General features: G+C 44.4%; 1 protein-coding gene across 3 annotated transcripts in view; it reads left to right on the top strand.

Annotated features, from left to right (window-relative positions):
* GPC4 (glypican 4) overlaps positions 1-15,288 on the top strand; it is a 66,237-nt gene extending 50,949 nt beyond the window's left edge. For all 3 annotated transcript variants that reach the window (XM_064712584.1, XM_064712582.1, XM_064712583.1), the window contains exons 4-9: positions 4,664-4,829; positions 10,547-10,677; positions 10,881-11,027; positions 11,426-11,562; positions 13,710-13,885; positions 14,724-15,288. In XM_064712584.1, the coding sequence (XP_064568654.1) occupies positions 4,664-4,829; positions 10,547-10,677; positions 10,881-11,027; positions 11,426-11,562; positions 13,710-13,885; positions 14,724-14,935 (969 nt within the window). In that variant the 3' untranslated portion in view covers positions 14,936-15,288. The remainder of the gene's footprint in view (positions 1-4,663; positions 4,830-10,546; positions 10,678-10,880; positions 11,028-11,425; positions 11,563-13,709; positions 13,886-14,723) is intronic.
* Positions 15,289-21,534: the final 6,246 nt, after the last annotated feature.

Below are 21,534 nucleotides of genomic sequence, written 5' to 3'. Positions count from 1 at the left end.
ATATTTGGGGTGGGGAAGCAAAGCGGGAGCCTCCCAAGTGATGTTCTGCTTCACAGTGAGCTGAACGTCAGGACCAGCGTGTGCCAAGATGATGTTCTTGTGGGCTCTTGCACAACACTGAGAGAAGGAAAAAATTATGCAAGTAGGGTTGTGTTGGTCCCAAAATCGATGACAACTTACTTGATGACTGCTCACCTTGGAGCATCTCACAGGCAGCTTCAGAGTATGTTTTTGAAATCATCTTTCCATGTCACTGGGAAGTTACTCTTTCAGTCTTTTAGCCAGTATTGCTGTCATTCTTTCTTTTTTTTTTTTTTTCTTTTGGCAAATAAACACGGTATGAAACAAAAGTAATTTCATCACATTTATTTTCAAATTTTTGGATTTTTGTTTTCTGGCAGCTGTGCTGCTGGCATGGCAACTGTTGTTGTGTAAGCGTGGAAAATAAGAAAGCCTGAGTTATCAGTGTTATTATAAATAGTTATTAAAGCTGACAGGATTTTAAATGTTATTATTAACATTCTTAATGTTAACTTGAGGGTAGAATGAGAGAATGTAATGTAGCCCTGGCTGTCTGACACTGTGGGAGCTCCCTGCAGGACTGTCCATGGCTGGAGCTCTGTCATCCTTCTTCAGCTATTCTTTGCCTTGGGAAGGAGTTGAAAAAGAATCTGGTTGCTTCTCTGAACTTTATCTGCTTGCGCAGATCAGTTTATCTTGAGTTTTGGTGGTTTTGTGGTAGCCTGTAAATAAGGCATTGCACTCCATAGGTGTGTACTTTAGTGGTGATGTTTCTACCAGAGGAATGCATCCAGCTGCAATTGCCAGCAAGTTGGAAAAGGCTAAGGGTGTAACAGTTTCTTTCATGTGAAACTCTGAAATGGGACAGGTATGACAAGGTACCAAGAAAAAACAGATTTTATTATGTCAAGAGCTTGTCATTTTTACATGAATATGATTTTACCTTTACCAGTCAGTGTAAGTTGGGACGTTACTCCAACAAATATGATACGAAATGTTTACATTAAGCCCTGAGTTGTTTGCTTTTCACTTAATTTTTGTGAATTGTGTGCAAATCTGTATTTTTAAGGAGCAGGTTTGATAGGAAGATTGGTGCCAAAACACATCTGTTAGCAGCTTTTAATCTTCACGTTTGACAAAGCGTATAGATATGGACAAATTGTAATTTACATGATGAAACCGCAGGGTGATGGATTGCTGCACTGGTGTGCAACGCCATGGAAAGGAAATAAATTTTACAAGATAAAAGGGAAGGGACTGGAGTGCATTTACTTCTATCAGAAGCTTTTACAGGGTATGGGCACTGCAGCTACTACTACCTGGGCTCAAATCTACCAGAGTAAATCCCCTCCAGCAAATAAAGCTTTCTTTGGTACTCTACTTTATTAGAAAGGAGATTACTTGGTTTTGAGGGTCATTCTAGAGTACAGTTTGAATGAACTTGAGTTGCTTTCCAAGATAAACACAAGCCCAGAACAAAGCATATCTGGGTTTACTGTTACATACAATGGCGTTTTAAGAGCTTGCACCTGGCGTGGCAGGGCCAACATTAAAAGCTTGTGAAGAATTGCCAGTGCAACATATGGCACACCCCACTGACAGAGCCAGAGCTGGTCTGCACTGGGTACAGGCCCCGTGCCAGGGGTTAAGGTTCTCTTGCAGTGATATTCAAGCAGTTAAGCATTTATCACTGTTGTAACGAGGTGCAATTGCTCATAGCCTTCCCCACAACTCTGTCTTAGAGTGATCTCTGATTGTGCCTTCCTGTTGCTTTTTGACATGATGAAATGCCAATTCTAGACTGATGAATTTGCCCATTGTCTTCCTCTACCTGCAGCTGTATTGCATGCTAACAGCTTCCCTGTGGGTTACATCCATCACTAGCAGGGCTCAGTTTGGCAGTCTGTGCAGGCTGGGGTTTGTCTTTTCCGTCAGCCCTTTGTGATCACGCTCTGCTCAGCTCCGTGCAGGACTCAAACCTATGCGGGGAAGGAAGCGAAACCTCGCTAGCTTTAAAATATTCCTGTATCTTTGCTCAAAGGACCTGATCCAAGTGACCACATTGCATATTGCCTGCTGTGGAATGCAGGAAAGCAGCTTCAGTTTCCCCTGCATCTGCTGGGATTCATAAAGATCAACCCCTATGGAATATCAAAGAGGGGATGCTGCGGGGCTGCAGCCACTCGGCGCTCGTGGGACGAGGTGGGAACCTAAGATGGGCAGGGGCCTCCTGGGTCATGGCTCTGTGGGGGGCTTTGTGCAGCATGCTGCCATGCAATCCCTCCATAAAGCTGCAGCTTTCCACAATAGGGTTGGGGCATCCTCCTGCTCCTCATTCCACTTCACACTGCTCTAGCACCTGGCTCGTGCTGTCAACATTTTCCTAATTTTTCTTCCCGAGGAGGATGCAGAGCACTCCTTTGAGGGTGAGTAATGCTAGAATGGCCAGGATCAACTGATAAGCTTCTGGACTTAGCATGGAGGTCCTGTCACTCCCTGCTAAGTGACCCAGGAAGGGATTTCTATCAGAGAAACAACTAAACTGCTAAACTTGAGCGTCCTTCAGAGCTCTTGTCTCTGGGTGCGAGATGTTATTTAGTTCCCCCTGCCACTTTTTTGTTGTGCAAGGACTGCACCATCTGGATAGCAGATGATACCTTTACATTTGTCTGTTTCCAGTTTTCCAACTATAAATCATCTGATTTAGCTGGTTTCTGTTGCTTAAGCTCTTAGTATTTGATCCAGCTCTCCTTTAAAGCCATGCTGTCCCAATAGGGAGCCTTCTGCTGGGGCTCCTGCTCCCACTGTGCCTTCCAAATATATATATAGATATATATATAAAATATAGAATGTGTATATGCTCTGGAGCATCTGAATCAGATTCCACAGCCACCACAAACAGCTTTCTACATGGGTTCTCCTTCTCCTCAGCCATACAGGCTCTTTGTGGACAAAAGAAGGGTGCAGTGCTGTCTGATGAACATTGCTGGCCAGCCAAAATCCAGTGCTGAGCTACATCAACTGCAGAAAACTGTCCTTCTGTCTCTAACCAGTTCACTTGCCTGCTGAAGAGAAACCATGGGTTTGAGTTGTCAGAAGCACAGCAGATCTTTATCTGTAATCTCTTTCCATAAGAAAAGAGGGTTTAAAATTTTGCTGATGTTATTAACAAAGCCAGCTTGATTATGTAATGCTTTTTCTTTTCTGGTTTGTTTTTGTTAAAATCTGTTGCCTCCTAGTTTTGTGGGCTGTCAACAAGGTTTTGCACCAGAAGATTGGGCTTAGTTTCTCTATAGTCCTTGCATTGAGGTGGGCAATAGTAAAGTCCTCAGCATATGTGTGGTACCAGATCTTCCTCATGTACATTCATCTCCACTTTGTCCTATTGTCCTCTGCTGTGAAGTTAGTTCCCAGACCTCCAGCATGTGAAGGCCATCCACATCTCCAGCTGTTTGTGTTGAGGGACTTTACTCTTTCTCAGAGTTGTTGTGTGTCTCCTCCAGCACAGTCTTGGATCACAGCTTCTTTAGAGCACTTCCCTAAATGCCTTACAAGGAGTCTCAGGTGCATTGTTTAAAACACCAGACACCACTTCTGCTTTGTCAGGGAATCTCTGATTGCATCTTAATTTTCTGTTTTCATATGTGGCTAATTAACACTTAAACTTGCTCTTGAGGGAGCTTCTCCATTCAACACTTCAGATGGACCCACCATGTGGTCGGGATGGAGCTAATGCTCCTTGGACTGGCTGGATGGAGATGGTTTCAATGAATGTTTTGAAGCTGGGCCAGAGGGTGAATCAAACATGAATGATCATGAGTCACTTTGGAAAACAGCCCTGCTGAGGGCTCAGGGGTGACGTGCCTGCTGCAGACAGCTCCACTCGCACGCCCAGCGGCTGCACCGTGGCTTTGAGGGTCCTTCCAGCTTGTCCTCAGCTGCAGGGTTGTAGCTGCCACCTCCTTGGGGTGTGGGGAATGGTGTTAGTGAGCGTGATGAGTGCTGAGTGTAAATGAACCCGGGTATCTGTCATGTAAATGCTGTGTTGAGGGACTTGAATGTGATATAAAGGAGCTGGTCTCTGCACTGGAGAGCCCTGCTGGGCGATTGTCCAGGAAGAGCCACAGCCCTGCTGAGGAGGAGGGCATGCTCCTGGTGGGTTTGGTACAGGGATCATGTTCAGACATCCCATCTTGATGTCCCACTTTTTCCTGAAAAATCCCAGCATCATCATCTTCAGCATGTGTTTGCAGCAGGGCTCAGAGAGTGCAGCTTTGTGTGACATCTTTTGATTTGGGTGCATTTTGCTGCCTTCCCTGAGCCAGAGTGCTGCCTGTCCCCTTGGAGTGCCTGTCTGTGCAGCCCTGGGAGGGGTCCCACATCATACAGGGTGTCCTACATGGTGCAAATAATGTTTTGCAGAGATGGGGGCTGTCTGTGTCCCCTGGAAAGACACATACACCCAAGGAGGTGAGCCAGACGCCTTCATCTGTTCCCCAGATCTCTGGAGCACATAAGCAGGGACCAGCCACAATGCCTGACCCCACTGTATCTCTTCTGCACAGCTCCATCCCATGAACCTTGGGATTTCTTGCTTTAGTGACTGAGGGCTAATTTTCTTGTTCTTTTTTCTCTGGTAAAGGTGAACCCCACGCCGCAGGGAACGCGGGCGCTGCTGAAAATGATGTACTGCCCACACTGCCGGGGCCTGGTGTCAGTGAAGCCCTGCTACAACTACTGCTTCAATGTCATGAGAGGCTGCTTGGCCAACCAAGGGGACTTGGATGCCGAGTGGAATATCTTTATGGGTAAGGCAGTATGGGTTAAAACTGCACTGGTAGTGTGTCTCTCACCTGAATAGCATTGTGAGTGGCTGTGCTGAGCTGTAGCAGGTTTTTCAGGTATCTGTGATGGGTATCTTTTCCTTCCACACCTCTGAGCACAGCACACCTTTTGCCATTCACATTAACCTCCAAATAAATGAGAATGTTGTGCCAGTGACTTTTGTTGCAGCAAGCTTTAGGAGGATGGAAGTGGCGTGGGCTTGTAGGCTCAGAATGTTTCTTCTTGCTGGATCAAGCATGTGTGCAAGCTGGTTTTTCTATGCTACTTACACCTTGTTGTCACCATATAGCTGTCCTTCCTGAAGTCAGTTTTCTCCTTCAGCAGCCTGGGAGTCTCCTTGCCAGCCATGAAGAGCTTTGGGAAAAGCTGTAGGCCTGGATTTTACACTAAAAAATTGAATGGGACATGTCTGAATCTGTTTTTAAACAGCTCATTTGGTGCTTGGCCACCATCCTTTTGCAATGTCAGCAGGTCTTGTATGAAACTGTGCTAGTGCTTTTGCCATCCTCTTCATCCTGCTTGTTATTTCTCTTCTGTGCTTACACACAGTATCTATCATTCAGTACATAAAATTTAGACTGAAATGTTAAATTCTACCTTGGGTCAAGGCTTGTCAGAATTGGCAGTGCATCACATTTTGGGGCACAGGCAATAGATAATGTTAAATGTTTTCATTTGTGCTGCTTTTCTAGGAGGTTTGATTTATCTGTGATTGAGCATCCTTTGGGAGCAGTCGCTTCCCTCTAGTTAATGTGTGATGAAGTGCACATGTAAAGTATCTGCTGCTACTGAAAGGGCTGTGGTGCTCTTCCATTCCACTCATGGCAAAAAAAGAAAGTTAGAAAGAAAATATTTCACTAAGTTGCAGGATTAAAAAAAAAAAAATTGCTGCTAGCTGACATTTCAGGCTCCATTTATGTCTTAGAATTTGTTTTCCTCTGTTTTGTGCACTGGATTTTCACTTTGCTGCCCATGCCAACTGAATGTGTGCAGGGTGTTATTTTCAGAGGGCATTTTTGTGTGTGTGTATTCCATATAGGGAGCTAAATGTGACACTAAGTTGGGTTTCCAAGTCATTCTCTGGGAGGCTGACACCCCAGCCCCCAGTCCTCTCAGCCGTCTTTCTCATGAGAATATTAAGTATTTCAACTACAATTGTTGCTGAAATAGCTCAAAGCCAGGAGACTTGCAAACATCTAGTCCAAGTAGAAAAGAAGAATCCCATGAAAGGGAAGGGCATAATGCCAGAAAACAGACAAAAGCACAAGCAGCTAATTGCTGTAGGTGGTATGCAGCTAAAAACGAGCCTCGGGGGAAGCCGGCGAGCCCTGTCACACGAGACTGATCAGGGACTGCATACAATAATTAAGATTATTAAACAAGACAAAATAAATACATGTGATTCCAGGTTGGAAGCAAAGCTTGCTTCTTGCAGTGATTCCTCCCCAAAGGGCTTCTTGCCCACTCATTACTTAAGTGTGGTATTAAGCTTTGTTACATTTATTGGCAGTATTTGCTTGGTTTCTGCATTCTTCATTGATGGTTGCAGTGGAGTACAGATACAGAAAACTTAAGCTGTGCTTTCTTTAGACAATTTAATAAATGAACAGGTGCTGGTTAAGTTCCAGACTTTGGTTTCTCTCTCAGTTTGCCACTTGAGACAAATTAAATTAAATATATCTGATGTTTAGGGCAGGGCATATGCCACAAATGTCTTGTGTATGCGTTTAAAAGTTTAAATAATTAAAGAAATAATGCCCCAAAAAATTTCCCCCAAACCACCTCACAAAATCCCACCTCCATGGTCTCAATGAGATTTTGCCTTGTGGGTTTAAGTGTCAAGTTATGGGAATGATTTATTACAAGTCAAAAGCAGATTTTGAACCTATCAAATCAATTTAAAAATAGTTAAATCAGATAACTTGTAGCAAGTGCAGCAAGTCTGTATGAATGTGAAATACGCATTTGTGTGTGCAAGTGGGTCTATAAGTAAGTCAATTATGTAAAGCTGGGATGTAAAGTTTGTAGGTTTTTTTGAGACAAGAAGACTTTGTAATTCCTTATTTCTCCAAAGTACCATTTAAAGCTAAGGAGTATGAAATAATGACCGAATTGTACTCTTTTCTCCCCTTTAACTATCTAAATTATTTCTCCCTCTATTCCTGACACAATTGTACACCAATTAGACAGGGGTATACTTTGTTTCAAACAGGCTGTTGGGGGGTTGGAGCCTTCCTGAATGAACAGTGTTAATCTCCAGTGCCTTTTCATGATTTTTTTTTTCTCCACAAAGGTTTACTCTGCTCAAAGATGTCGAATTCAGGCTCCATATACATATCTGGAGTACTACTTTGTGTGCAAAGAATTTTTCCCCCACCCCGCTAAAAAAAAAAAAAAAAAAGATTGTTGTTAATGAATGGTCAAGGTCTTCCCCCTCCTTCCTTCCCCTTTTAAATCAGATCTTGGGGTTAAGACTGAAAACTGCCTTTTGTTCTTCAAGTCAGACAGTGAGGCTGAAGATGTGGGTTTCTGATTATTGGTGGCACAATGAGAAAGAATTGCTTTCCTTCATGAGAGCGAGGTGCTTTGTTGCCAGGGATTGTCTCAATGCCAGTAGCAAGGACAAATGTATGCAAGAGGAAAAGGGTCTTTAAGGGATGGTGCTAGATGGTGTGTCTTGGTTGGGTTTTTTTTTCACCTAAATCCACTTCTATCTCCCCATCACAGGCAGGAGAGACAGTCTTTGTCGTGCTGTGTGTTTGTAATACATGGCTGGGATACATTTTTCGCTCTGCCAGAGTTGGGGATTTTGGTGAAGCAAAGCTGAGCCATCTCACCGCGGCTTATAAATATCATTTACTTTGCTCGAGAGCTGGGACAAATAATTGCTGTTTGTAGTCAACCCCTGTCTGCTCCCCGTAATGGAGAATCTTTTTCTGGGGGAAGGTTGGCTCCTGGGGCTGGGGCAGGATCCTCCCCTCCTGCGGGCAGCGGTGCTGGCAGTGCCCTGAACCCCAGCCAGCCTTGGCAGCGTCACTGGGGGCTGCACAGGGAACCACTGCTGGCCACCACCGCTCTGGGGACACCAGCCAGCTCCTGCTGGGAGGTAAAAGTTTGCAGGATGCCTCCAAAATCAAAACTGTGGATGAGGCAGAGCCCCCCCACTCTCAGCTCTTGCTCGTCCCCACCCCTTTCTAATGAAAGTTTATTTCGTTTAGTGTTCCTTGCCAGTATCAATCCCAACTCCAATTACTCCTTTCCTTATCTTTTCTCGCCAGCTTTGGCAGCTCTGCTGGAGGCCGAATGCATTTTCTCTCTGGGCAGTCAAAGCAGAGGCTGCATTCCTGGGCTGTGATACATGGAACGCCATGGCACCCCTGCTAACAAAGGGCCCAATTCGCTCTACATTCCCATGGTCTTGTGGATGGCCTGCCCGGCTCACAGTTTACAAAGATGCCAAACAGCCAGAAGAATTGGGGTTTATGTTTCCTTTCAGTCTTTCACAAACACTTTATTGATCTGTGGCCTTTCCTGGCCACTCAGAGAATTTAGTTACAAAATGGAATGATTTCTCTTTTTTTTTTTTTTTAAAAAAAAAAAAAAACAAACCTGTGCATTTTGTGGGTTTTATTATCTGTCTACTCATAATATTTTTATTTGAAATGAGCGGCTTCCTGCACACTGTGCTGGGATGTTCTTTATGCGCGTGAAAAACCCCAAAAGCTTTGACAATGATGAACACATTTAAGTTGTGCTCCACTTGTTTACAAAAGTCTCCATTTGGTAGCACATCAAAAGCATTTTTCTCTCCTCCGGCACAATGGTATATTCATGCTAGCAGTCATTACTCAGAGATTTGAAGCATCACTTTATTGGAGCCCACCACAATACAGTCTAAGACTCTTTGTTTCATTTGTTATTACCGTCTCCTTCTTTTTTCCTTTTTTTTTTCCTTTTTTTTTTCTTTTTTATTTTCTTTTTTTTTTTTTTAATGCATTTCGTTCAGACCTGTTTGTAGTCCCTGATGGTGAAATTCCAGCCATGCCCTGCAAGAGTTCTGTCACTGATGCTGGTGGTGTGTGCCTGCAGAGTGAGTGCCTTTCCTGGGGCCACCAGCTCCTCTGGAGCTCACTCCCTAAACACCCACACCTTGGTGGAGCTGAGTGAGTGAGAGGGGCTTAATTAAATGATAGTCCTTTAACTGACACAGCAAATCTTTATAATATTGAGTTTTCTTCAAAAAGTGAATTTACAGACTAGGAAGTCATCTGCAATTCATATTGGGGGTTATAGTGTTAGATTATTATTATAATTATTGTGTTTTATTGTTTTTAATGATAATGATAATAACTTTACATACTCAAATATCTTTGTTTTATATTTTTCATCTTTTTTTAAGGTAATTTATTTAACATGACTTGGGCACTCAGGCAGAGCTATTACTAAATTGTTCAGCATGTAGAGTTTCTTTATAGGGATTTAACAGATAGCCAGAGTCCACAGAAGTTTTCTTTTTGTGCAAAATACCTTCTGCACTTAGGAGGAGGATGAATGTCATGAGCAAGATGAATAGACTGAGTGTGGAACGCCCATTTCTCGTTAATGGAAGGAACCAGGCATATCTTAGGAGCAGGGAGGAGCTCCTTGGGGCCAGAGGGGCTGTTCTGTCCTTGTCACTCAGGCTAGGAAAAATTGGATGCAACTGGAAAAAGCATGAGTTTGTGGCAGAGCATCATGAAGTGATGCAGGAGAGGAGATCAGCAAATGTTTTGGGGTTGAGGGACTGCAGTGAAAGCTAACAGTAAATTAAGGTTGTGATAGGTGAAAAGAGATGAGCTCAGTGCCAGGTGTACTCCTGGAGAACCTTGAAGAGGAGAACCAGAGAGAGGGCTTAAATGCAGTGCAGGGGGAAAGCCTTAATGGCTGTAATAATTTCCCAGAGGAAGTAGTGGAGGATCCAGTAGCTGCCGTGTTTAATGATGCATTTGATGAGGACGTGCAGGTCGGCACAGGAGGAGTGACCTGGTGTTGGCTCAGAGACTTTCCATCTCCCCTTGCTTAGAGATGTGCCAAATACATCATGAGTGCACAGCATTCACCCTGCTCTCACACAGACTCCCTCCCTTGTGCAGATTGTCCATGTGGTGCTAGGAGTTGCAATCCCTTGGCTTCCCCAGGCAGGAAAAAGCCTGTAGCTCTCCAAAAGGGAAAGATGGTATCAAGGATTATCTTGGACCCTTGCATGTTGGTGCCTTGTGCTCAAGACCAGCATGAGGAAGCTGATGGCTTTGAAAGCAGTCTTGAAAAACAAATGACACAAGGCAACCTTTAATAAACCAGCATGGAAAGGAGAGTGTTAGTAATGCTTGTTCTGATGGGAGGAGCTGATTACAGGCTGCTGTTGGCAGGCTGTGATGGCTTTTGATGTACATGAGCCTGTGGTTTGGTGCTGGCAGCTTCTACAAGCTGGTGAAGGTGTAGGCTCTGGGAACTGAGCAAAATGTTTCCTGGAGATGTGTGCTGGTCAGAGGTGACACTGCAGTGGTCAGTGTCCATGTGCTCCAACTGTTATCCTTCTTAACTCTTATTCCTGAAGCTCCTCCATTAAAGCCTTTGTTTTTCTGTCTGTGTGGTAGATCCTCCTCCATTACAAACCTTTGGTTTTCTCTCTCTATGTTAGATTCGATGCTGCTGGTAGCAGAGAGGCTGGAGGGACCTTTCAACATTGAGTCAGTCATGGACCCCATCGATGTGAAAATTTCAGATGCGATCATGAACATGCAGGAGAACAGCATGCAGGTGTCTCAGAAGGTAAATGGGCCAAGAGGACACTTGGGATTTTTTTATTTAATGTGTTTTATTTCCCTATTCTTGTCAATATGTTTTTTCTTGGATGCCCTTTCAAGTATATATAAAGCTAAAGTGTTATTTTGGGCGGGGGCTGCACTGAAGCCTGGGAAAGCGAGGCTCTTGTGACCTCTTACTTCATAAAATCCTTTCCTTCTCTCACACAGGTTTTCCAGGGATGTGGCCAGCCAAAGACACTTGCCCAAGGCCGGACTGCTCGCTCTGTCTCTGAAGGTGGTTTCACTGCTCGTTTCCGACCCTACAACCCAGAGGAGCGACCCACAACAGCTGCTGGCACGAGCCTGGACCGGCTGGTGAGTGCCTGCTCCTGCTGGTGCCACACAGGGGCTCCATTCTCGGGTACACAGTGTGTAATTCACCATTTTTAATTGATAGGCTTTCTTAATATTCCTTGGCTGTCTTAAAACTCTCTGAGGGGTGTAATCTGCCCATAGCTCTAGACATTAATTACCTCAGCGCTTCTATGTCAGAGAAGTGCCTGTGTTAAAAGCTTGGCTTATGAATAATATGTGTTTGAGGAGCAGTGTTTAATTTTGTATTAAAAAAGTAAATCAACCATCAAAACTCACAGCCTGAAGATCTGGCCTGTACATGTCTCTTGTGATGAAAAAAACCTTCTCAACTTCACTTTTACTGAGTGTTTGGTATTCTGGATTATGTCTTGTGTTCCTTTTTTTATTTTATTTAATAGGTTACTGATGTGAAAGAGAAGCTGAAACAAGCCAAAAAATTTTGGTCATCTCTCCCTGGCAACATTTGCAATGATGAAAAGATGTCTGTAGGCACTGTCAATGAGAATGAATGCTGGAATGGAAGCGCCAAGAGCAGGTTTGCTGATGCTGCTGCCCCTGGTTAACCCTTTCCCTCTCACCCCAGACTTTCCCTGTGTCCTGATCCCTCTCCCTGAGCCCTTTTCTCCTACAGGAGGGATCCCACCTCACCCAAGACAGGCTGCTGCCATTACCCCTTTTGTTTTTGTAGATGGGAGAGCTGGAATGTAGCACCAAAGTTACAAGCTCTACATGGGAGTTTCTTTTAGAGGAGAGTGTGGATACCCAAATAGGTCATCTCTCCTTGGACTGAAGCCCCTTACTAGTTGTTCATGGAATTGGGGAGATTATCTGTACAAAATCTGTATCCCTGCCACAGAGCAGAGGTGCTTGTGTTGTCTGACTGTGCTGTTGCCCCAGTGCTCCCAGTTGGTGTTTGCACCAGGAACTGGTTTCTTTGTTGAGCAAGGGCAGGGGTGATGGAGGGTGGAGACCTTCTCCACTACTGAGGTCAGTGGCACAAGGGGGCCAGTGGTTTCATTCACACTTTCTATGGAAAAAAGAGTTACAAAACTCTTGTATTTTTTTTTGCTTGTAAGGAAGAAATTGCCAACACATGAGTAAGCCAGCGTTTTTCTGTCATATGGTTTATGTAACTGTTTAACTTTTATTTTGGAAATAAAAGTTTCTCCTTTTTTTTCTGTTTGCTTACTGAGGAAATAAGCACAATCCAAGATGTTCCATTAAAAAAAAAAGGCAAAAAAGCAGTTGTCTGGGGTTTTCCAGCAGTTTTTCTAAGTAAAAGCAGGTTCTGCCCTTGGTAGTTTTGGGACACAGCTCTAAGCCAGACCTCATAACTTTTGCACTGTTTTGTGTGTGCCTAAAACTCTGCCAGACTTTGCTAGGGCAATGTTTTGGGTGTATGTGACAAGAAGTGGCTCTGCCTCCTGAAATCTTGTTTATCAGCAGCCTCCATGGGCTTTTCATAGCAGATACCCCCAGTGTGTGCAGGGGCACCAGTGTTGAGGGGAGATGGAGATTTGGCAGCCCTTGGCAAGGAGACAGGGCAGGCTGGATATCTTCTTGGGTTGGGCAGGATAATTTGCTTTACTATTTTCTCCATGACTCCAGTAAGGCAGAAGTTTGGTAGTCTTCCACACTTTGGTCTCAGACTTGTTTGAAACATATAATATTGATGACAAATAATAACAAAACTGACACCACCAATTATCATTGTCATTGTCACTCCCATATATAGGACAGGGTTTGAGCATGCTTTTCAGAGTATGATAATATCCTGGTGTCCAGGATCAGTAGACTGTGCTAAAGACTTTTCTCTCTCTTGTGAGAGAGAAAACATCACAACTAAGCCATGTTTTCTTCTGTTAAACTGATCTTTTTAGCAAGTCAGGTAATTGGAGGAAAGGGGAATGTCCTATCCCTGCTGTATAAGATGATACTCCAAATACCTGTGTCAAGAAATGTATTCTGTTGGGTTTTGTTGCTCAGCCTCTCTTTTAAACCAGGAGGCTGTACAAGTGTTCAGACCTGAGCATGTACACCTTCTGGAGCTGAGCATCTTGGCTCTCCCCTTCCCTGATGAATGAGGCTGCAGGATCTCATCTTCGGCATCACAGATGTTTCTCCTGCTGGGGTTATTAGGAAAATTGCATCTCATGTCTGCATGGTGAGAAGCACACATTTAATATCCCAGCTTGATGGTTAAGGTCCATTACTTAAAGTCAGAATGACACTCTTAGCTCCAACAATTACTGTAGGTTTCTGTGGGATAACTATGGTCTTTGAGGTTGTGTTCTCAAAAGTGTCATCTAACTGGCATCAAGGCATCTCAGCACCTTGTATTGCTCTGCAGCCTGCAGGGAGCTGATTTATGCTGTTGAAAGCCACTATTAATATAAACCCCAGATCTTCCTTTCTTTTTCAAGCTGGGGAGAAAATTGTCATTCCCCTGCCCATGTGGCACAGTGTAAATGAAAAGAGTGCTTCATTCCACATGCTGCAGACATTGCAGGGAGGGGAGATGGGGCAAGAAGGGCTGTGTGAGGTGTAGCATGTGGCAAGATGCTGTTCGGCTCAGAACGTCACCCCAGCTGGAATCAGGGATGGCACTGCAGAGTTCCCATGCTGTCATTGGGACCCTGCCATGCTGCACCTCTGGTACCAACAGGAATGGTTTCCTTTCAGGTACGACTTTGCAGTGACTGGAAATGGTTTAGCAAGTCAGGTGAATAACCCAGAGGTTGAGGTGGACATTACCAAGCCAGACATGGTGATTCGCCGGCAGATCATGGCCCTGCGGGTGATGACCAACAAGCTGAAGAATGCCTACAGCGGCAACGACGTTGACTTCATTGACATAAGTACGTTTGCTCTTGTTTGCCTTTTGCTTCCTTCCTTCCCTTTTAATTGGATTTCATGCTAGCACGGGTAACTGGTTAAGCTTCAGCTGTGGGTAAGCGTGTTAGTGAGGAGGGTGGAAACTGGACTCACTGACAGGCTGTGTGAGGAGGGGTGCTCCCACAAAGCCATAGAGTGGTTTGGGTTAGAAGGGACCTTTAAAGGTCATCATTGCATCACCCTGCAATGAGCTGGGACATCATTTACTACATCAGGCTGCTCAGAGCCCCATCCAACCACAGCCTGACTTTGAGTCTTTCCAGAGATGGGGAACCTACCACCTCTCTGAGCAGCCTGTGCCACAGTGTTTCACCACCCTGATCACAAAACCATTTCATCCTTATATCAAATCTAAATCTACTTTCTTTTAGTTTAAAACCATTACCCCTTGTCTTAATGCAACAATCCCAGCTCTCTCAGTCTGTCCTCATAGAAAAGGTATTTCTGAGTATTTCTGTGTCTTCCTCTGGACTCCCTCCAGGAGACCCTTCCTATTCTGGGGGCCCCAGCGCTGGATGCAGAATTCCATGTGGGGTCTCATGAGTGCGGTCAAGGGGGTGAATCCCCTCCTTGACCTGCTGCTCACAGTGCTTTGGGTGCAGCCCAGGATGTGATTGACTTTCTGGGCTGCACCCATTGCCCAGCCTTGATGACTGCACACAAAAATCACATTAACCAGGTGACCCACGCTTACCTCTCATAAACACCAGAACAGCCACACTTTCCTTTTGCCCCTGCTGCCTTGTGCAGGCAGCAGAGCAGCACAGCAGAGGAGCTCATCAGGCGTGTTTGTTTCCCCAGGTGAGGAGAGCAGCGGCGAGGAGAGCGGCAGCGGCTGCGAGCTCCAGCAGTGCTCCCCCGAGTTCGAGTTCAACGCCACCGAGGTCACCGGCAGCTCCAACAAGAGCGACAAGACCGTGAACACTTCTGCTGCTGCCACCAGAAGTGGTCTATCACAAGCAGCCTTGCTCCTTAGCCTTTTGTTCTTGGCCATGCAAAGACAATGGAGATAATTGTGCAGCATAGGGGGAGGGGAAAAGACTTTTATTATCAAAGGTAGAAGGCACCTGCTTTCACTTTTATACCATCTAGAGACTTTGCTTTTTAAGTTAATGGACAACAGTGTACAGTTTTTACTATGTTGCCACTGGTTTTAAGATACTGATTTATTTTTTTTCCCTTGCTATCCTGGGAATAACAGGAATGGGAAGTACCAGTCTATCCCGTTCACCAAGAATCCATGTTAGAGGTGGATAACAAAAATGTATATACAAGCCTGTAGTTAGCTCTGCATTTGTGTCTTTATCACTTTTTTTTTCTTTTACTGTATTTCTTACGAAAACAAAAACCCCAGGGTCTTCTCTTGGCCTGTAACAAGTATGTGTTTCTGAAATGAGAAATATCTGTACAGAAGCAGGTTTTATTTATCATGTTATCTTATGAGGAAAAAATAATTGCCCAACAAGCAGAAAATGTTTCATGTAGTTAACTTCCCATTTATCCACATTATGTTAGTTGCCTTATCTGGAGAGAAGTGGAAGTCATTTGTCTTTATTATGCGGTAAAACAGAAGGTGAAGGCAGAACTGGTCATCGTGCCAAGGGCCTCGTTTGCTTAGGGCATCCATGCCAGGAGCAGGTTGTGCTTGCTTTGCAGGAGGTTTGGTTCAATTGGAAGGGACTACAGAGAATTCCCATTCTGCAGACACTGAGAAGAGCTGTCCTTTGCTCCCCGGGATCCTTGCAATCAGCTGTAACTCCTGTGGGTCAGTTCCCAACGTGCATCCCCGAGGGAACGAGGCATTAAACTTGTTCAGTTGGAAACAACTTGTGGTCTCACAGCTCCAAATGCCAACATGTGTCTTGTCTGCACGTTTGTTAGCTGAATGCTGGATTGATTTTTTAACACTCTCAGTTCTGGTTCCAAGGAATCCTGTGTGGGAGGGCAGGTGGGGAGGGATTGGGTTTGTTTTTGCAAGAGTTTTGTTTCCTCTCTGATGGGGGCAAAAGAGAAGGAGCAGGCACTGTTGCAGGTACATGGAAGCAGGAGCTGGCAGGGCTGAAGATGCCTCATTTTGGGTGTGTTTGGTCTCCTGGGATCTGATGCCCAGCACCTCTGGCACTACCTGAGACAGCTTCCTCTCTCTCCTTGTGCTGTTGGAACGATGTTGTGGTGAACAGCAACTCACGAATAAAAGAAATGTATATTTTTAAGAAAAGAGATGAAGTAATTTTTAAAAGAGTTTAGCAAAAGCAACGTCTTTGGAAAGACTCAAAATTATTCTGCACGTCTCTTCCTGCTTTGGATAGCCTTTAGGTCTGGCTGGATGCCTGGATCTGGGCAGGAAAGCAATTCTGAGAGAAAAGGTTTGCTCTATTCCACCTTTGTGTCATAAAGGATAATTTTCTATTTTTATATTGAAGCATTAATTACTTGTTAGCTCAGGGTCAGCATTATACTCAACTTTATTTTCACACCAAATTTCTGCAAAGCTATAAAGACAAAGTATTCTTGGCTGGTATAAATAATCCTGGAGGCTTAATTTTACCAGAAGTAGCCAGTTATTTATTAAAACATGATGTTAGTAGAGTTAGGGATATTCTGGTTAGATTATTTTTCTTTAGAAAATAAATCATGGAACCATAAAATTGAAAAAAATTATAAATTTATGTGTGGGAAAAAATGGATTGTAAATAGCTAAGTTGCCTTGCGAGGAATTGGAAAATGTGCTGATACTTAGAAACTACCTCAGTTCTGAGGAATTTCCTTTCTAGCTTTGAGTGCTATTGCTTTTACTTGGTAGAAGTGAATCTGGTCTCCAATATGTAGCTGAAAGAGTTATCCCTATAGACCTTGTTAGATTGTTTTTAATTTAGAGGGTTGAACTACATCCAGCTGTTTTCTTTCAGCAAAGTTCCCTAACAAAGAGAATTTCTGAATTAAATATTGCTGATGGTTTCCATGACTTTTCCTGATTTGTTTGGTTTCATGGCATTTTCTGATTGCCCTTTAATTATTTAAATGGTTCTAGCCATTTGAATTTTAATCCCGAAATAAACAAACCTTAGATGCACTACCATTGTAAATATATCGCAGTAGGGTCTGACTGGATAACCCTTCTGGCTCATACCCAGCTGGCAGGCCAGCAGAGTTAAATGAAGAAAAAAAATAAAATAAAACTTCTTCAGAGCTCTGAGATTGGTGGAACAAAAGCCCTTATGTTCGGAGCTGCTGCCTGCTCCAGCATCTCCCTTCTTGGCCTAAGTGTTCATGTGTAAGAAAGTTGCTTGTAAATTCTCCTGGGTTTGAGCATTTCTGCTCAGAAAACAAAAACACTTCTGAATTTATATTTATCATTTTACAACAATTTGCTCACTAATTATTATTCCTTAGTTTGGTACAAGCCACCAATGCAAAGACCTCCTGTCAATTTTAAGCGTGTCCAGTTGATTTTGTTAATAGCACAAGAGACTTCCAGTATATAAAGGACAGATTTGTCACCTGGGGCTGCAGGAAACAAGAGTAAACATCAATGTAGGATGATCAAAAGTTGTGTTCCTGCTTTTAGTTTGTGTTTGTGTGTGAAGTTGGCTCTCTGACATGAGCCTGTAAACTAAACCATACGGGTAGGGATGAGACATGCTGCTCACTTCAGGGAAGGCATGTGTTCCCCTCTTCCAGATTTTTTTTTTCCATATATAACCAGTGCCATTATGAGCATGATTTAAAGAAAAATTTCCATGTATAGAATTAATTATTAAAGTTAATGGAGCCGGTAAGTGCACTTCAAATGCAAAATGAAGCAGAAAGGTGGTGTCCTTGGCAGCGTGGGAGGTGCCATCTCCCAAAGCACTGGAATGAAAAGATCCAGCTCTTAATAGGAGCTGTTTTAACAGCTCAGTGCCTGTCCTGAAATGGCCTCACAGGTAACACGTGGAGAGGGGAAAAGGAGAGCTTGTAATGGGACTGTGATCAGAGTTTCTCATTTTGTGTTGTGTTGGTGCCCCCCAAGTCAGGACAAATGGCCAGAGCAACAAGAGGAGTCTCCATACTCCAGGGCATGGTCCTGCTCTTCTTCTCCTGGCTGAGCCAAGCTGGGTTTGTCCTCACAGGCAAGGTGATGTATTCATTGTGGAGAGTGCAACCTCTCAGAACAGTGGCCATTTCTTGAACAGATGGTGCAATTGTTCCATCACCATCCTGTAATTGCTGTGATGTCTGGCTGGACCAGGCCAGCCCTCTGGTTTGGTCCTGGCTCCTTCCTCATCATAGCATCTGGTGTTGGGAACCTCAGAGAATGGTGCATAAAAATCCCTTCTATCTCTTTGGATGCTTTTACTAGCCATGTGTCCTACAGTGGTTTCCAGCCCTGTTTGTCACCTTTCTCACAATGTCACCCTCTTCCCTCCTGTGTGCAGCCTGTGTAACCAGACCAGCAGCTGCTGCTTGTGCCCCTCACTTGCAGCACAAAACCCCACAGCATTTTCTCTTGTCCCTGGGGGAGCCCATGGCCCATCCCCACAGCCTGGAGGGACAGACACCCAGGTCTGGCCAGTGCCGACAAGCCTGGAGCACCTGGGGACCCTGAGAACCAAAGATTGGGGGGTGTGTGTAAGCTGGTGGGCATTGCTGCTGCAGGAAATCAGAGCCTGGATAAACCCATCTACTTATAGAAGGAAAACTACTTGTGCTTTCATTTTTTTTTAATGTTGATGGCTTTCTTTTTCCATGTAAGCTCAACTGGGATAGCTGCAGTGTCTCTGCCAGATGTGATGGCCAGGGGACACCTGCCTGCAATGGTTCATAAACCAACACTGCAGTTGTGGCCAGCCTGGCAGGAGGATTGCCTGATCTCTGCTGCTTGTGTTCCTCAGAATGTTCTCTAGGACTGGTGGTAATTTAAAAATAAATGTAAAATGTGTAGAATGGGGAGAAAATTGATGCAGAAACACTGCAATCCTGATGCCAAATGGTGAAGTGTTCTGTGCTTCTTGGCATCTCTCAAATAGCTGGGATTTAATGGTTTAAGATATTTGGAAGACACGGGTTGGTTAGAGATTATGCAAAAGTGATGGTTTTAGACCACCTGAGTGTGAACTAACCCTAGTAATAATTTCTTGATAATGCTGTTTCAGGAATCAGATTTTCTGGGTTTGGTTTGCTTTTCTTGTTGCTTAATCCTCTGCTGTGGTTTGTTTGATTGCTTGTAGCAGTGTAAATTGCCTGGGAAGACACAGCTCTTTATGGGCTTGCTGTAATGCTAGGTTAAGTGTGCTCAAATTGCTGTAATTTGTATCTAATGGATTACATGGATTGAGAGCCCTTTTATAACTGTTGGAGCAAGGAGGGGCTGCCAGCCCTGGAGGAAGGGGAGGCATCCTGGGCACGGCCAGTCCCTTTGTCCCTCTGCTTTGGGAGAACTGTCCCTTCCTGATCCCAGGGGCTGGACAGCCTGGCACAGCTGAGCAGCCAGCTGGGTGCAGGAGGAGCAGCAGCTGTGGCAAAGAGGCTTTTGCTGAACCAGGAACGTTTTGGTAGATGCCGATGGGAAGTCCTGGTGTGGTGTTGCCTTCCTCTGTTACTCTCCCTGTGCTGTTGGGTAAATAACTGCTGGGGATGTTTTTCCTCCCTGGATCTGCTCTGCCTTGACCAAAAGGAGACCCTTTTGTCTGTTAACCTGCTCACTGCAATTTGGCCCCGTGGTTCCTTGTTGCCCTTTGCTCTTTGTGGTGGTTCCTTTTATGCATTCCCTGTGTCCCAGCTGGAGCAGAGTGGGAATGCATCTCACCCATGGACCTTGGTGGCCTCCCTTGCAAGCCATCTCCACCCATCACCAGCCAGAGATTCCTGCAACTGCTAAAACAAAAGTTTTGAATTTAAAACCAGCTTTTACTTGCATGAACAAATCTGCTCCACTTGTTGATATGGTTTAGTGGTTGAACTGGCATTCCTAGGTTAAGGATTGGATTTAATATTCTTAGAAGTCTTTCCCAGTCTTAATGAGTCTGCGATTCATTTCAGCAGCCAGGTAATGTCTGTATCCCTGATGGTTTCACAGGAGCTGAGTGGGAGGAGCTTCATACCTATCACAAGATCTGGGGTGCCTGTGCCCCTCATTGATGTATTGCACCAGTACAATTCCCTGCAGAGCTGCTCATCTCCCCAGCTGTCCTGCCACACTGTCTCCCTCTATGGGCGCCATTAATTTGTGTAATCCCATGCAAATCAATATGCTAAACCCCTCATTAATTGGGTAACTGATTTATACTAATGAGACTTAAAATCTTGGAGAAGTTTGAAGGTATTTGTTTCTCCTCTGACAAGCTATTGTCAGCCCCACAATGGCTGGCCCTTGGCTGGGCTGGTAATTGCCTCGTGACTGGATTTGCATCAACATAATGGCAGGGATGTTAGCAGGAGCTAAGACATCTTTTAGTCTGAACAGGAAAATTCAGGATTAGCTAGGTGGAATGTATTTGCCAGCAGTTCCTGGCAGCCCTGTTGTGTAGGGTGGCTTCTCTTCACCTATAACTCGGCTCTGTTGATTGTTTCCATTATTAACCTGCTTTTCTTCAGAGCTTAATAAGCTCAGCCATAAAATTCAGGCCTGCCTGAAAACTTGGCACAGTAGGAATTGGCCAGACTTTAATTTTTTCTGGTGGGAAGAACTGATGATTATTTTTAGAAGAAATTGTTTCGTCTGTGAAGTTTAATGGGTTGAAATGCTGTTTTGGCATTCACAAGCCTTCAGACCAGCTTTGTTGAAAACCCCATTTAGCATCACCAATAACACAGCAATGCTGAGGATCCCCAGGGACAGGCCACTGAAACAATAGCCGGAATGGTACATTTTTAAAGCTAATTGTTGTACATTTCCCCCATGCCACTGCCACACACGCTTTCTGTCTTGGGCAAGATGCAGATCTGAGGACAGTTAAGTCCTCAAGAGGAATTTCACTGACGTTTACAGGAGGTGCATCTGCATTTCCAGGGACTCTTTAATGAAAGCAAGGTCACATAGCCACTGGATTCCTGCAGCAGAAAGACAATTCTGATTAAACCAAGAGTTTTCTTTTTTGTTTTGGTTTGGTTTGGTTTGGTTTGGTTTTTTTTTTTGTTTTTTTGTGTTTTTTTTTTTTTTTTATGGCTGCCTTGTTTGCGTCTTCATAACAGAGTGTGTTTGTATATAATTTCCTGTGTGGCAGGGCTCTGGAGGCAGCTCTCAAGGAATGTGTCTTCACACCTTTGGGTGAGCAGCCACCCCGCCTTATTTGCAGGTGAGGAGCTGGGCATCCTTATCAATGGATAGTGGAGAAGGAGAGTAAGTGGCTCTCGCTTGAAGGGTCCTAAGTGACTTTGTTGTTTGCTCTGAATTTCCTGTGTACTAACATAGGCCGTGCTGTGTTCCAGGAGGATGCTTCAGGTAAAATGCCTCTCAAAATGAGACAAGGTGATGACTTCTGAGTGGCTCCAGGGCCTTTCATGTTTTGGGGCAAGTGGGGACTTTGGCTGGTGGGTCACAACCTTCTTTGTTTTTGTCGTAGGAAAAAAAACAATACAAATTTGGGTGAAAAAACCCAAAATCATGATCACTCTTTATTCATTGTTAAAT

The sequence above is a fragment of the Zonotrichia leucophrys genome, chromosome 4A, assembly GCF_028769735.1.
Source record: "Zonotrichia leucophrys gambelii isolate GWCS_2022_RI chromosome 4A, RI_Zleu_2.0, whole genome shotgun sequence".
In the NCBI taxonomy this organism is placed as follows: Eukaryota; Metazoa; Chordata; class Aves; order Passeriformes; family Passerellidae; genus Zonotrichia; species Zonotrichia leucophrys.
Note: the sequence above shows the minus strand (reverse complement) of the source record. Positions and strands in the feature narration are given on the sequence as shown.